The following is a 16,790-nucleotide window of genomic DNA, read 5'->3' on the forward strand; positions in this document are numbered from 1 at the left end:
TCACTGCTCCTGCGAATGATTTAACAAAAAATAAATAAAATAAATTGGTTTGTATCCAGCTTGATAAATGAGGCTTATTGCCAACTTGGACCTGTGTTCCGTCAGCAGAAATTCAAGCACAGAAAGCTCTATGGCAATAATAAACAGACAAAATTGCTATTGTACACATTTAAATAATGCTCATGAAATAAATGTGAACTAAGGGGGTTTGAGGAATTTATTTTATAATTAAACCTTCAAGAGGTTTGAGAAGTTTGCGTTAGACGAGATGGCTTGTTTATGCGTTTTGGCTTGGAGCATGGGATGAATGAGGATGGCATCTTCACAACTGTTTTGCACATTATTATGAGGTTGTTTCAGGGTTGTTTTTGTGACTGTTCAAAAAAACAACATCTTCACGTGTAATACCTTTAGTTTGTAAAACTTTTAGTCACAAAATTTTAGTGTAATGCAAAATTAATTCACAAGCATCTTTCCATCTTTAAATGGCATTTAAATATACATATATCTGTATAGTTCTCTCTATCGGCCATCACTAGCTGTTGTGTGTGTGTGTTGCAGAGGACCCTTCAGGTTGGAGACAGTACTACAAAAGAAGAGTCTAACCTCATAAGAAGCATTCCCAATCAACATGGACACAGTAGGCTTAACATGTCAGTATTGAACCTGTAGAAATACCACAGGCAAACCAGAAACATGCAACCACACACACACACAACTTAGCACACACAGACACTTGAAAGGGTGGAGAACGTTCCAAACATTCAAAATGTCTTTCAAGTGCCGTTGCTCAGGGAAAAGTATTGGGAACATGTCTGACAGCAGGCTGCTCTGAACTCTCGCTTGTTTACTCAGAGATGCCTCTGAGCCACGAAAGCTCACCGCTTTGCCCCATTTGAACCCTGTTGGTGCACCAGAAAGAAATTTCTGCTAATACCAAGTGCGCTTAAGGTAGAGCACGGAGATGCCGGCTGCGTCTGGGTCTGGTAGCGTTCAATAAAAATAGCAGCAGTAACTGGTCCAGCTGTCCAATCACAAAGCTCCCGTTAACCTCCCAGCCAATTACGGCACGATTTGCAGCGCAAACAAAGAATTACTGGTTGTTAAGTTGGCCGCTTTCTCATCTCTGGAGCGGCTTCCTCTCTGCTGCACAACACACGACGCCTGCAAACACCTGATACGCATCCAGCACCCTGCCGCCACACAGTCCTGTTAAATTGTTACCACCTTTCGCTAAGCTGGTGCTGACAATTAACAACGCTGCCCTCCACTTCAAAGGCCACTGCGCCTGTAGGTTAAACCGCACTGCTCCTGCAGATTTGTTTTTGATTTTCACGAGGTCCCATGACAATTTCAAACCTCTCACAGACGCTCTCTCCTCAGTGGCTCCAGTTTGATGGGCTATCAGGATTGCTTAAATATTACCAATGGCAGCCTGGGGGCGATATAACGAACATACAAAAGACTTGAGCAACAAGATTTTACATGATAAATGTCACTGAACATCGGGAAAAATACCGGAAATGAAATGACTATTGACTACTAAAGGACTACTAAATAACTTTTTATTAATTCATATTATGGAATTTTTCTGTTTTTAAGCTCTATCACAATATGAAATGGAAATTCTTGTGAAATGGATACATGGGGTGGCAAAGAGATGGCAGGGCTTTTTGTTTGTCGTTGTTGTTTTGCATGGTGACAGATTCATGCTTGACTGCAGGCACTGATTTATGACTTGTTCTATTTTTGTTACACTGTACTCATCCTTTTATCCGTAGATAGCGGCTCTATTTAATTCTAGGGCCTGTTCATATATCAAGAGCCATGGAGGGATGGCAGCTGATCCTTTCCGTCCCGATCACCATTAATTAGCATTTAAAAAAAATAAAATAATAATCTTTCAAACTTAAATTAAGTGAAACTAAATGCAAACATCTGCATCATGTAAACAAATAGAAAAAGTCCTATGGAACTTCTAGCCACTCGGTGTTGTTGCTGTGAATTCAAACTGTCCGTGTCATGACCTCAGTCAAACCGCACCAGGAATTTACATTTCCAGTGATTTTGTCGTTTTTGAGAGATAGTAACTGATTAATATTTAATGATGAATCAAATCAGCCTAGTTCATGAGCTACCAGAATCCCCCTCCTACTCATTACCTCGCTAGTTTTGGGTATAAACGTCCATTAATTTGTAAGTCACACTGCTAAGTTGTTACTTTTGCATGCTTTCAGGCCATCATTACTAAACCTGTTTTGTCCATAACAACGTGCAAAGCCGTAATGACAAAACCGTCCACCTAAAAACATGACAATCACTGTCCCGCTGTTTCGCAACTGGTATATCTGTGTTTTATTTGGTTTCCCCATGTTGGTGTAAATAGAGCATCATGGACTACAAACAGTTTCACTTTGCTCTGCAGTTACATGTTGCACAATCATGGCATTTGCAGATGATTTTATAGAAACGGTGGTGTTGTGATTTCAATCCATTTCTATCATGTTTACATTTCACTAATACTTGAGTGAAAAAAAATAAAATAGAGGAAGTATAAAACTGGGCTGGTTGACCATGCTGACTGCCGCGTCAACATGTCACAGGAATGCTAATTTACCAGAATGGCGCCAAATTTACATGCTGGGTACCACACAAGTATGTTAATACCGCACCGCTAACTGAAGGGGTTAAGTAAAGCAGAAATGTGAACAACGTGGCAAAATTGAGTCAGCAATTATTTGTGAGTTAAATGAAGATGAAATGAAGTTCCATACAAATGAAAATACTCGGTACAAAAAAGGATTTGAACAACCACAAAAAAACAAACATTTGCTACTACAAAGTTCCTATGCATGCGCCAAACACTTACATGAATTGGACAAAAATCATTTCGGGGTGGAAAGGATATCAGTAAGTGATATGATCAAATACGGACGATCTCAGAAAATGTGATTTCACTTATATCAGCTTTAATTATGTAAAACAGAAATTCTACTATTAGCTGTCAATTGTGTGAAAATCTCTGTGGCTGTAGTTGATGAATTTCACTGTGACTCTGGTGTCAATCTGATGAGCCGAGTGTGAAGCTTGCCACGGCCACGCACATGCCCCCGCAGTGCCAACGGAGAACTAGAGCAAACGCATCTCTGAATTAGGTCCAGGATGAGGGGGGGGTGTGTGATACTGTGTGAAAGAGAGTGCATGTATATGTACACACATGGGGGGTGGGGCTGCGGGAGGATTTGTTCGAGAGAGAGTGTGTGTGTTGCTCTTTCTCAGTAAACAGCCCTTGCTGTAGCTCCAGGATGTGAGCTGTCATTTCATATAGCTGGTGATGAGGCACAGAGCTGTCAGGACAGATGAAGACAACCCACAACAAGAGAGAGGGAGAGAGAGAGAAAGAAAGACAGACCGACCGACTGGGGAAGAGGATTTCACAAGGAAAATTGTTCAGTAAGCTGGGGGGGGGTCGGGGGGGGTCGGGGGGGTAGCATAAAGTGTTGACAGAGAGATTTTCCACTGGAGTAATGAAGAGTGAAGAAAACGTCACTGTCAGTGAGGCATCCTGAGTGGCAAAGGCGTGCTTTTCGAGAGTGTGAGTGAAAGAAACCAGTCTCGCTGGAAAAACGTGAAGCAGAATTTCGAGTCATAAAGTCCACCTAACACACTAGATGTGCTAATTCACTTATGTGGTCGATTGTTCCAGATGTTCAAACCTTATATTAAAAAGTTAGTTAATGTTACTTTGTGGAAATGTGAAGTTAGAACTTTCAGCTCCAGAGACCACAAACAGCTTCTAAATTGAAGGTGGAAATTGAAGTAACTGAGAATAGAAGGAAACATCATTAGCATTTCCTTCCTTTAAAAGCCAAAGCCAAAATGGTGCTAAATATGGTCTTGCGAAAAGCTTTAATGCAACATCACTGCAATATGACACTTTATTTATTGACATGGCAATGAAAACTAAGTACAGAAATGACTTCATTTTTTTTTTTTTTTTTTTTTTTTTTTTTAAAGGGGGTGTTCTATTTGCACCAAGCATTTTAAGTGCAACCCAAACTAAAAGTAGGTTCTCACCAAATCATTATTACCTGATTAAGAATGTGATTAGCTCCAGTTTGATTTCCTCTCAATTTAAATACCAAGGAGGACACCCAACGCTTTTAGTCCAAGTGTGCTTTTTGTCCAGCACTTTGACCAACGGTTCGGACCAGACTTAAAGCAGAAGATTGTCTTTTGAGGTTTCATTACTGAGTGACTAGAATCAGCCGAAAGCTCAGCTTGGTGTGGTGTTTGTCTTGTCAAAGTTCCCAGTCTAACCCAGAAGAAAAAGTTAATGTTGTTCTAGTGTTAAAAATACTAGTGTTATTAAACCTAATCACAAGACAGCCTATTTGTTTAAGCCTATTTTCAAACAAAAGAACTACCATATATGACGTTTTCCCTTTTCGTTTTGACAGAAGAACTCGTTTAGCGTTTGAGAGTCTCACGCATGCCATTTACATGGGCTTTCCCAATTATTCTGAAATGTGTTTTTTCCTGTGTTAGTCACGTGTGATGTGTGCTGTGCAACATTTGACCTTTATGAAAGGCACGTCCTGGCCCACAAACACATGGATTTAAGGGTGTCCCACATATTGGGTTAAAAATCCTGCCACTAATTTAAGCCTTTACTCCACTTTAAAGACAGACCAATTTAACTTTGATGAAAACGGGACTGACTTGTACAATATGTCTTTGAGTTCGGCACTTCCACACACCCCTGCACTCTGCTAACCACAATAGTGTGTTTGAAACCTCGGCAGTATCTGCCACAGGGTTTTTTTTGTTTTTTTTTTTGCAATGCTTGAAGTGCCAAGGCGATACTCACTTTATATTATTGGTGGAGTCTTCCCGGCGTGAACTGCTAAATTAATCATTTGAGGATGGAAAAGGAGGAAATTTTTCTTGCTCCACCGCACACCACAGTTGAACAGAGCCCAGTTCTAGCCTCGCAATAATTGAAGTGCTCATAAGAGATCAAAGCAGTAAGTTTGGTTACATCTGTGTGGGGAATTCCCCTCAGAGAGAGAGAAAGGATGGGTGTGTGTGTGTGTGTGTGTGTGTGAGTGTGTGTGTATGATGGTGTGTGACGGGTCACTGTGACTTTTAATGCCAGCTTTTCTTCCCTTCATCAACATAATACCACTTCTGGACTAATCAATACGATGTTTAAATGGGATATTAAATCATCACTTCATCACTGGTGCAGTTTTGAAAATGTCCAGTGGTACTGGTGCCATACTCTGATTCACACGTAGCAGTCATTTTTTTTTTTTTTTTTACAGTTCGGCCAAACAAATGCTAACATTAGTCAGGTTTTCATTAGTCAGACGTGAGAAAGCATGCGTAGTCCTGAGAAAACAGACTTAGAAATCCCCACTCCAATGTAGTACACACTCATAAGATGAGCAAAAATGTTTTAAAAAAGCAGTCAAAAGTAAAATAGTAACAATGCACAGAATAATAATCATTTCTAGTGGCTAGTAAAACTAGGGGCAAAGCAAGGTAATGAGACACAACAATAATACTCCCCCCAAAACAGTTAAGATCTTAAAAACTTCACCTTTCTATCTTCGTTACTGCACGACTAAAGGCCACATAAAACTGTATTAGGTCTTGGAATTTTGGGAAACTTTAAAAGTGAGCTTGGAATGAAGAGGGGGAAAAAAGCACTCAGCATAGACTAGAATAACAGTCTGGCTGATCTGCTTTAGAAACATCTGTATCCAATTACAAACTACATCCTACCAGAGATTCTCAGTAACAAGAACAACGCGAGCAAAGCTGAGAGTTCAGGAACGATGTCAAGTGCAGGTTCGACAGCACACGAGTGTTGGGAACCGAGATATTTCATTAGGCCATGGGTCTGTCGTGCATCAGAGTGGCTTTTGGGGAGCTCTTCCTCTAGCTTTGAGCCTCTACTCTGAACTCCAGGCACTAATGCGCTAGATTTGGCCTGCTCTAATTTCCCAGACATTTGGCAGCCTTCTGCATTGCTTCAAAGCAAAAATAATCAAGAAAACAGCAATATCATGCTCAGGCTAATTTACTACCCCAAGCAAAGGTCCTGACTTCAAAGGGAAACAGAGGGCAGGACTCATCCAGACCTTGTCTGTAAACAGAGGTGCAATTCTGAATGAAATGGCTGCTTTATTATTAAACCATCAATTCAAGTTACTCTGCTAATACTGCTTATATTTTATTAATGCTCAAGTTTATTCAGGTTAACTATGGCATTAAATAACCTAGGTAAAGCATTATTATTATTATTATTATTATTATTATTATTATTATTATTATTTATTTGACTGAACAGATATGACTATTTTACTTTACTTAGTGCATGCAATTGAAGAACAGTTCAATCAAAATGTTTTACCAACGTACACCCTTTGTGATTACTGAAATAATCTCAAGTTTGCAATCAGGTCTGGGAAATCAAAGACCAAAATCCCTAACCAGTACACTCAGACACAGTCAACAACCATAAACGACCTTTATCTGCAGCATTTGCAAGCATGTCCTATAGTTATTAATTAATCTTTACATGACTAGCATGTGGCAGTGGTGATGATAGTTAGTGTAATATAGCAAGCACTGGCAGGCTGCTATCACATCGTGCCTCCTGAATGGCTTTGAGTCGTGCCCCTGTGCAAGCCTGTCAACTATCCATCCTAAAGAGACAGAAGCAGCTTCCAGCCAGAGTGACATTGAAATGGCTTACTCTTACATGAACAGAAAGGCCATGCTCTACCCATGAACTTAAATAATTCATGTGGACATAGAGGGGAAACAAGTCAAAAGAGGCATCCGTCCACCACCACTTGTCTATGAGGTACAGACAGTGAGGCATGCGAGCTGTCTTATGCTTGTGGTGTGAGCCCAGCCAATCGCAAATTCTTTAAAAGCCAATTATGTTGCTGTAGGAGCTCTAATTGCCGACATACAGCGAATGATTTCCGTAATAGAATTAATTACAAAAAAAAAGCAAGCAAAGTCAGAGGACAAAGAAAGCAAACACTGATGAGAAACTCAGCAAACCATGGCCCTTAAAGCATAACTACTTCTAGAAGACTCCGCTTAAACAGTAACTCCAGCAAATTTGATGAAACTTGTAACAAATCACAATCATAAACTGCACGTGTCTCATTTTGATTTTGACAAAGAGTCAAACGTTGCCTTTGACCCTTTGTGTGATGTTTACATGTATTGGTGATGAGGTTTGTGACTGATTGGTGATGAACGGACAGACAGACGGACAGAAAACTCGAAATCGTTATACTTCCACCACTAGGTGGAGAACTCCAAGAATGCCTCCAACACTAGATGTAATCTTTACAGCGTAGTTCAGAAGCTTTAAATCACACTACCTATGATTCACAACGGGCATTCGTTCAAGTGCAGAGGATGCCTGTATTTTTTCACTCTGAGTTAATAAATATATTGTACAAATCATCAGTGAATCCTCACTGTATATGATCATATGAATTTATTAGCTTGATGAAATAAGATGTGTGTACACATTGACCCTCTACTCAAGGTGGGTGTAGTGTGTCCTGTTTGAACATGGGGGTGTGACACCAGCAAAAAAGGCCACTGATCTTCCACCAAACTGAGTCAATGCACATTAGACCCAACAGCAGGTGACGAGCTTCTCTGCCTGCACGTCCTGCTCCTTTATCTATTAGACCTGGTTGTGCTGTACGTGCATAACTTAAGCTGTGCACCACGTACTTTAATGAGGCTCCAGCGGCCGGTGGAGACGCCCATGGTGTTGGGCCCAGAAAATGTCCGTGCAGGGTTCTGTGGTGAAGTGACATTTATCTAATGCATCTTTAAACCTCTTTGTAATTAGTGTGTGGCTTGACAGTGATGCAGGGTGACTGGAGCAGGCGGCGCCGGCTCTAAAACCAAGCCTCAGTGTACTCTTACAGGCGTTTGTTAAGATCACTGGGGCTAGAAGGGTTAGCCACGCTTTTGTGCCTCGATTCACACCCTCTAAACAACAGGGTCAGATCAGTCGCGCTTTAACAGACACATTCTCTTCGGCTGTTGTGACCTTTTCCACAGGAGCCACTGAAAAACAAACTCTGGAATTAGAGCTTAGGCTCCAATCAAAAGGGGGTGTGTGGAGGGGGGGAATCCGGTTTGTGTGAAACACTGCTACAGTTCAGACTTTAATACTTCTTAAAATAACACACTCCGAAATGAAGCTGAGATGTGGTGCAGCAGGACAGCTTGCCAGAAGCAAAAGAACCAATCAGCATGGTCTGTGTTGACCTGTTTTCTGTACTCTCTTGAGAACCAAACTGTTCTCACCATGCATTTTTACATGTGCTCTGAACATCCTTTAAATGCATTGGAGCTTAAGGGGGTGACTCCTGAAAACACATAAGGTGTGGAGCCTTTCTTTGGACATTAACTATGCTCCATTTATTATTCTCTGCCTCAAAAAAGCCTTATCTGTGAGATTCCATTAACCCCATTCTAAATCAGCAACTTTAAGGCTTGGGCATCTAATTCATTCTTGACTGATGCCTTTTATGCTATAATTATATCCTCAGTTATGGCGTATAGCTAGTCTTTTCACTCCCATAAATAGAAATTCAGGGATTTATTGAGTGGATCCAAAGATACAAAGCATTGAACTGAACTGGAACTGCCAGTGAGATCCTGCCAAAGGGTCAAGGATGCTGGAAAGCAACAGTCTCACTGGGACAACTGGCACATTACTTACCACTGGAGCTTATCTGCAAAGAGTCCTTTTCTGAGAGAAGAAACAGGGAGAGGGGAAAAAACAAGATGGGAAAGTGCTAAGGGTTAATTGGTGCTCTGCATGAAACCTGTTAACAAGTGAGCGAGTGGAACACCCAGGAGGCACTGAGACATTCCATCACTGCAATAAGAAGTACACACGGGTAAGCATGTTTCTTTGGCCAGCGCCTCATTTCTTTGGCAATCAACTCATTCCAAAATACCCAGCAGCATTATGCCCATCAACACACACACACACACACACACACACACACCTGACTTCAGGTCTGGGTGGCTGGATAACTTCTAATGTTATAATTCACTAGTTCCATTAGACGTTTTAAGTGGAGTGCTGAGAGCAGACAGAGATGGGTGAAGAGAAACCACTATAAAGGCCTGCTTAGTCCAGAGACTACAGTGAGCCTCCGGCTCTTGCACACCCCCTAATAATTTCTCTAATGGCACACTCAGCTTTTCTCATCTGAGCAGCGAGCCTTGGGCCATGTCCCTACTCAGACGCCGTGTGCCAGTTACTGCCACTATAACAAGAGACACAAACACAGTCACGTCCCTGACAAAAAGTTTTTGATGCTAGTCTACAGAAAAAAACAAAACATAACAAAAAAAAGATTTATTTTTTTGTCTGTACTCAGCAGTATGCTCTCATGAGTCCATCCTGCAGTGTAAGTTCAGAACAGTAAATATTTAGACAGCACACCTCCATGTTCTAATTTAAAGGGAAAATGAAAGCTGCTTTGAGCACTGACAGGTGTGTGCGCGCGCACGCGCGCATAGGGCAGGCGCCTGCCGTACTACTTGTTGAAAAAGTTTAGGGCTCACCTAAACGACAGCCTGTTCGTCCAAATTAGATGCAGCCAGCAGTATATGTCACCATGGTCGACAGCCTGTCAGCTCAGGAACCTTATGCCTGTTGCCACAGTGCTGCAGTGGCATGGTGTTTTTCCAAAAAGATAGGACTTTTGCAAGCACAACTCTGGAAACAGTGACAACACTTTGGGATTGTTCAGGCACTGGAGTACTGGAGTATTAGTAAAGCCTGTATTTCCCAAACCTGATTCTACACAGTGTGATAACAGGTGGAGGTTGACATCACATAAAGCTGCAATGATCGAGGGCGCCAGAGTTGCACAACAGAAAAGCATTCGCACTAACCCCCGGACGACCGTTAGTTCAAATCCTGAAGATGCCACAGCAATCCATGGCTGGGAATCAAGAGAGAAAATTGGCCATGCTCCCTGGGTGGAAGGGATGACATTACTCTCTCTCCATTGTCAATCACAGAGACACTAGCCAATTGTGGGATTATATGTATGCAGAAAATGTATGCAGAAGAGGGCAGATAGCACTTTCCTCTGAGAGTGGTATGCTGCCTTGTGATGCAGCATGAGCAGCAGATCAAGATGATGTGGTTGGCTTGGCGGAAGAGCGTATTAGCCTTCAGCAGTGATAGCAGTGCATAAGTATGCATCTTCGACATGAGAAAGACTATTTAAGATTGACTGCCATTAAAGGAATAGTTTAGAGACAGGAAGCTTTCCACTGTGTCCAACATATGTCCTACTTTCTTAATATAAAAAATAATGGGTTTATCTCATTCAAAATCTGTTCTTTAAATACATTCACACAGACTCTTGTATTGTTTGCTATCACTCCAAACCCAAGGCCCTGGTCTGAAGTTTGAAAGTGGAATTGTACTGGAATGTTAATTTACTTAGTCATGGCAGGTCATAAATGGAAATTTGTATATTCAGACTACCACGAATACATTTTTTCATGACCTTTTTGTCCATCTTTTCAAAGGATGCCAGTAATTCTGGACCTGATGGGAAAAACACTGGGCATGCATTTAGAGAAAAGATTCTGTATGGCAATTTTGGATAGATTAGCCTTGTACTTCCGATCTCGTCTTCTGTCCGGGAGAAATTGTGTAAAAGTGATTAGGGAAAATGTGAACTATTCCTTTAAACCTAAATTGTCTACAATGATTGCATTTGTATAAGGTATTGTAAGATCATATTGTATAACTATGTATCCAAAACATCATATATGTAAGAATACTTAACACCAACAAAAAAAAAAAAATCTGAAAATGCCCAAATTGTATACGACATGTGGACTTGATATGTGGTGGACAGGTACCCCTGTGTTCTTCCTGCCCCATAGCCTTCCTGTCTATTGGTAGGATAAGCAAAGCTAAAGCTCAGGAAGGAGCCTCCAGGCATCATCAGTCTCCTTCAGTCATTCTATCCAAACCACCATGAGCATTCCCAAAACCTAAAATGCAATAGTGGCATTCACGTCTGAGCAGGAAGTGCTGAACGGCACAAGTGAAGCATTCATTTGCTAGTCCTGATCTCTCGGCCATCTTTAACCAGAGGCTAAGCTGGTGCATGAAGAAGTATCAGGTGATGAGTCCAGACAGAGTAAGAGTACCCACGCTTTTCGGTCTTAAATGTTTACTCCTTCTATGCTCACTTCAGATGTGTGAAATGACTAGGAGAAAGACTAGGAGAAGCAGAACAAGCAATGGCAGACTGTGAGGAAGATGATGGATTAAGTCTGATGGGAAAACCAGCCACCTTGAAGCGTGGCACAAATCTGCCACCACACCAACATCTCTCTTTATATCTAACACCTGCAGCATAGCCAAAACAGCAGTGGGCGACATGGGCACACATTCAGAAATGCACAAACACTTCCACTGCAGCCTGGGTTATGCTTTGTCCGAACTTTTTTTTTTCCCAGAAACGCTTGAAAATTTTTTTGAAAGTCGGAAACGTTCATGGGTATTCAAAAAAGGGGGAGGATCTTTGAAGGCTGTACATTTAAAAAAAAACAAAAAACATAGATGTGCCGATGATGAAAAGCAAGTAATAATAGCTTATGTTTTGGTGCTCCTTCTGAGGAAGACTAGCTACGATTTTAGCAGTGAAGACCAGCATTGGATGATTAATATTTAAACCTTAGCTTTGTTGAATTATTCAATCTGATTGTTGAAGCTGCTGATGAATTTTCTCTAAGCTGACTGCAGTGTTGGCTATAATTCAAATAAAATTAAAAAAAAAAAATTATATTAAGGCACTCATTCTTATACATTATATACATAATACTGTATGGCTTAAAATAATCTGAGCCTAATAATATACAGATTTTACAAAAGAGTATAATCATTAACATCTAAAGCTTTTTGTAAGGAGATGTTTATGTAACATTTATGGAAGGAGTCTCCATTGTCAGTCAGTATATTTTTAGGACAGAGGACTTTTCTGGTTTTCTCGATAACGTGACAAGCTGCATTTTTTGTCGTATAAACTCTTGACAGAGAGACTGATTTACAGCTGCTATAACGTAAGTGATGTTCTGCTAATAACATTAATCAATGTGAGGTTTTTCAATGCTACTTGCTTGACAGAATAAGCTGCCCAGTCACATCCACCAACATCAGCACCATATCGTACTCTTTAATGACTACAGGTTGTGCACCTGGATGGATATAAGCGAAGCAAAAAACCCACACTGACATGCCCACATTCAAATCTGTGTGTGACTTGTTCAACAAGCATGATGGAACACTAGGACATCCTGACTTCCATGCAAAATCACCGGACCTCTATTCCTCTAAAACCTGTGCGATGATTTGGAAAAGCAGATGGCCGCAAACTCTGGTTACGCCGCGCGCCCACTCAGGCGGCTAAAATGGACGTGTGGACACGTGTGAAGTATGAAGGAAGAAATAACACGTTCGAGTTCAACTCCTTATAAGCTGCTTGATTATAAAATGAATGATTTTCCCATGTCGCTACTGGAAAATATAGTTAAACGGACTGCTGAAAATGTGTCTTGGACAACCTTCTCCTACACATGTTTGTTGCGTCACAGCTGGAGTCAAAGCTCCCTCTTCCTCTCTGAGGTGCCTTTCCGACTTTCCAGAGATCACGAAGTGCTGTTTGCAAGTGAGCACAAACCAGCCTTGACAACTTGGACATACCTAAGTGAGGGGTAAGAAAAGAGAAAAATCAAGAGTGAGAGAGAGACGTGTTAATATTCTTCTTTCGTTTGATCTCTGGATTAAACCAGGGTGTCTGTACATCTCCTCAAAAAAGTCGTCCCCTCTGCTGACCCTCTCGGTCGCCTTTAACTCATCTCTTCTGGCCCAAACTAAATGATCCTTTCATTTCCTGCCGTGGCTGCCGGGCCCTCAGGTGGTGGTCAGCTCAGTGGCTCTGCGTGCATGTAAAGTTCACAGCTCATCCTCCGAGCTATCCTCTATCATAACAGAGCTCACCGTGGCGTTTCCTGTCTGGAGCTGCCTCGCGTGAGTTATGCTGCGCCTGAACCCGCCGCCAGACAAATATTCCCCAGTGTGAAGGAGAAGCGGCAACCAGCGACTCATCCTTCCTGTCGCACACTGCACACCGACACGCTGAAGCAATTACAACACTCACACACATTCACACACACATACACACACAATGTGCATAGGGAAAATAAGCCAGGAAAAAATTACAGACACACCCAACACACACACACACACCCAACACACACACACACACACAGCTCAATCAGTTCCCTTCTTACCCAATCCACAAGCCAGACTCCGGAACTGGTTTAGGAAGTTCTTTAATGGTTCCCAAACTTTTAGGCGACTGGCTGAGCAAAGCAGAGTTAAACATGTGTTTAGGGCAGACAACATCAGCAATCACCACTTGACCCCTCGGCAGAGGAGGGGTCACATACCGCTTCCCTATTTTATAAAGGCTGGAGGGGGGAAAAAAAAAAAACTTTAACAGATAATATAATCAAGTGAAAGCACTTGCATGTTGTGGAGAGACTGCAACCCTGCTGATTTCCAGATGTTCGAAACGAGCATTCTGAAACATCGCAGAGCAGAACGCACTGGGGATTTCTCAAGGTTCAGAGGGAGGAAAACACACACACATACACACACACACACACCACGTCATGCTTTATACAGCCTGACTGCAATTCTCTGCAGCTGTCAGGCTATTTCAAGAAAGGAGATAGGTAAGGAAAAAAAATTAAGAAAGCAAACAAATTGCTTTTGCCTTTGTCCTCAGATATGCTGTGTGAATGAGCTATAAAAAAAAAAAAAAACAACAACAACAAAAAAAAACCAAACACCATAAGGAGTCGTTCTTCAACATTCCCATACTTACTTACCGCCTGCCTCTGTTCAGATCCTCTGCCATTACAGTAAGTGACCCAACACCTCTGACTTCCACGACTTTATTTATAGAAAATGAATCAGAAATTCAAGAAAGCAGCACTCCACATCCTCAACCGCTTAATTCTGCACACATTACACACAGTCCTCCACACACAGAAACAGAAACACACACATTGTTCTGTGGCAGCGGTTTGGCACACCCGAGACTCTTACCTCTGAGTAGAGGTGGGCGGTTAGTGGTACCGCTATAAATAAGACCCCAGTAGAAACGTATCAACTAGTTGAGATTTTCTAATATGGTTTCTATCAAGGTTAAGAAAAACTACAAAGTATTTGCCTTGTCATTTTCACCAGGCAATCCATGTTGTGAGCATGAATCAGCCATCGCATTCAGCTACTGTGAGGTTAAACGGAGCAGCTAAGAGTCTCTCAATACCCCCCCCTCCAGCCGATTTGCACTTGCATTTGTTTAACTGCTATTTTAATATTGAAATTGTTTGTGTGTGATGACTTAAATGTGCAAAAGACTTAGAGGAAAGACACTACCGGTGAACAGCGCAAATTTTTTTATATATAAACATTAAAGGCACAGTTAATCATGCCAATTGATTGGTGATATTTTAAAATATTTTTCGTATAGGAACCTTTTCCAAAAGTTACATTCATTTATGTACACGAGGCTTCATCCAAATCAACATGCATACATTTTCCATATAAAAAAATCTAGTCTTTTGATGTTAGAATTAATATATTTATTTCTCAGTCTCTAGGGTAAAAAGACTTTTACATAAACGTTTGTTGGAACATAATTTCTTTATAGTTTAACCAAGAAAATATAATGCACTTGTACTAACAATTTTTGTAGAATATTTTTCAGTATAAAACAATATAAATCCAACAATAAATCCAAATTCCATAGTATATCCTTCAAATTAGGAACAGAAATGGACATGTAACATTTCATGAATGCAGGTCATCTAGAAGCAGAAATTTTCTGCCCTGTAAATAGAATTTTTTTAAAAATAAAATGCCATGTGGGTTAGGGTATTTTCCCTCTAGTAGAATGATCTTCCCTATTATAATAGATTTGATAAGGTTTGTAAAGGAAATTTACATGTATATCATAATGACACATAGGGCTGGGCGATATGACTAAAATATCATATCATGATACTTGAGGACATTTCTACATACACAATGCATATCACGAAATATAATTTAGCTAACAAACTGTCTGCAAAACAGTAAGAATATAAACAAAAAAACCATACAATTGACTTTGACAATAATTTTCTTAATTGCCTTTAAAGACAACGATGATTAAGGTAAAAAAAAAAAAAGAATCACTTAAAATCATTTAATTTGCAATTATAATAAACATTTTAAAAAAATCACTGTACCAACGATATCTCTGAAAGGTGTATCACATAATCATTCATTACGATACCGATATTACATTGATGTATCGCCCAGCCCTAATGACACGATAAGCCTTTCAAGGATATATGATTTGACAAGACAAGTGGGCGGAGCTTAAAGCCTTCTTCAAAGTTGTTATGCTTCAGATAAAGCAGTGGTAGCAACTGGACAAAGAAATGAAATAAACATTTTCTGTTGAGTTTTTGATATTTGTATTATTTAAAAGACGACATCATATAGATGCAATCTACACACAAATCTGAAAATGTTTCTAACTATACTGTTTTGCCTTAAGTTAGTTTCTTTTAGTAGTAATTTTTTTTGTACATTCCAATACTGTGATATACCTATAAACAGTCCCCAAACATTTTTACCAAACAATCCAAGATGTTTATCAAGTTAAACCAGAATGAGATACTTTGTGATGATAATATTAGGACTAATGAAACATTCTATGACTTTTAGCCTTTTATTTTATTTTATTTGTGATATAATGTGTCCAACGTGTCTGGTCATGTTTAAACTCGCACAGAGGAATCCGGTCACTTGAAGCAGGTTTTCATCATTATTTAAAGCTTTGACGGTTAAATAGCTCAGGCAAAGCATTTCTTTACATAGACAGCATGAAGTGGGGTTCGCAGTTGTAACTGCACAACTCAAGCTTTATTGAGCGTGAGGAAAAAAAACATAAAAAGCCAGCAACTACATAAGTAAGGAGCTGAGACGCTGGGTTACGTCTGAGTAAGATGTAATTCTTCCCTATTTAAATCCACTCTCCCAGCAGTGGAAGACTGACCAGGAGAGGGAGGGGGAGGGGGCATGAAAGAAACTTCATTACGTTTGTCTCACCGGTGAGAGGAAAAAATGAGACTTCAAATGCCTTCGTAGGCCGAGTTTGACTAAGCAAGGGGCTGAGAGACAGGTTTCAGGTGTCCCTACAGACCACATTAAAACGCCAGAGGGTTTAAAGTGAGTTAATTTGGGCGTGAGATGCCAAAATACAAGAAGTAGTGGTGTGCTGTGTTTACATGTGCAGAGGAGCTGGGGCGACACACGCAGGCATGATAGGGCTCAGGCATTACACGGAGAAAGAGAGATCTGTAAACTTCAGACTCTGAAGACAAAGCAACAAAGCTTTAAAGGAAACAGTGACATGGAGATGTAAAAAATGCCAACAGTGTACAAAAAATGAGGTTAATGACAGGAAAAAGAGCTGAAGTCTATACTGTGTTAAAGGTTAGAGGAACACTCATTCATCTGGGGGGGAGGGAGAAAAGAAAAACACTTCATAAACATTTTTCCGGATGCAATTTTCGGTCCAAGGATACATTTCCCAGTAGAAAATCAGCAGTGAGGAGGAAATCGT

The 16,790-nt window shown here is 40.6% G+C and overlaps 1 protein-coding gene across 6 annotated transcripts in view; it reads right to left on the reverse strand.

The window, feature by feature from the left end:
- The window catches only part of bcas3 (BCAS3 microtubule associated cell migration factor), a 221,795-nt gene that overhangs the window by 100,193 nt on the left and 104,812 nt on the right, over positions 1–16,790 (reverse strand). For 2 of the 6 annotated variants that reach the window (XM_053646444.1, XM_053646442.1), the window contains one exon: positions 8,780–8,809. The exons of the other annotated variants lie outside the window; for them this stretch is intronic. In XM_053646444.1, the coding sequence (XP_053502419.1) occupies positions 8,780–8,809 (30 nt within the window). The remainder of the gene's footprint in view (positions 1–8,779; positions 8,810–16,790) is intronic. 6 annotated transcript variants of the gene reach the window in all.

Source organism: Ictalurus furcatus, chromosome 17 (assembly GCF_023375685.1).
Source record: "Ictalurus furcatus strain D&B chromosome 17, Billie_1.0, whole genome shotgun sequence".
NCBI classification, from domain to species: domain Eukaryota; kingdom Metazoa; phylum Chordata; class Actinopteri; order Siluriformes; family Ictaluridae; genus Ictalurus; species Ictalurus furcatus.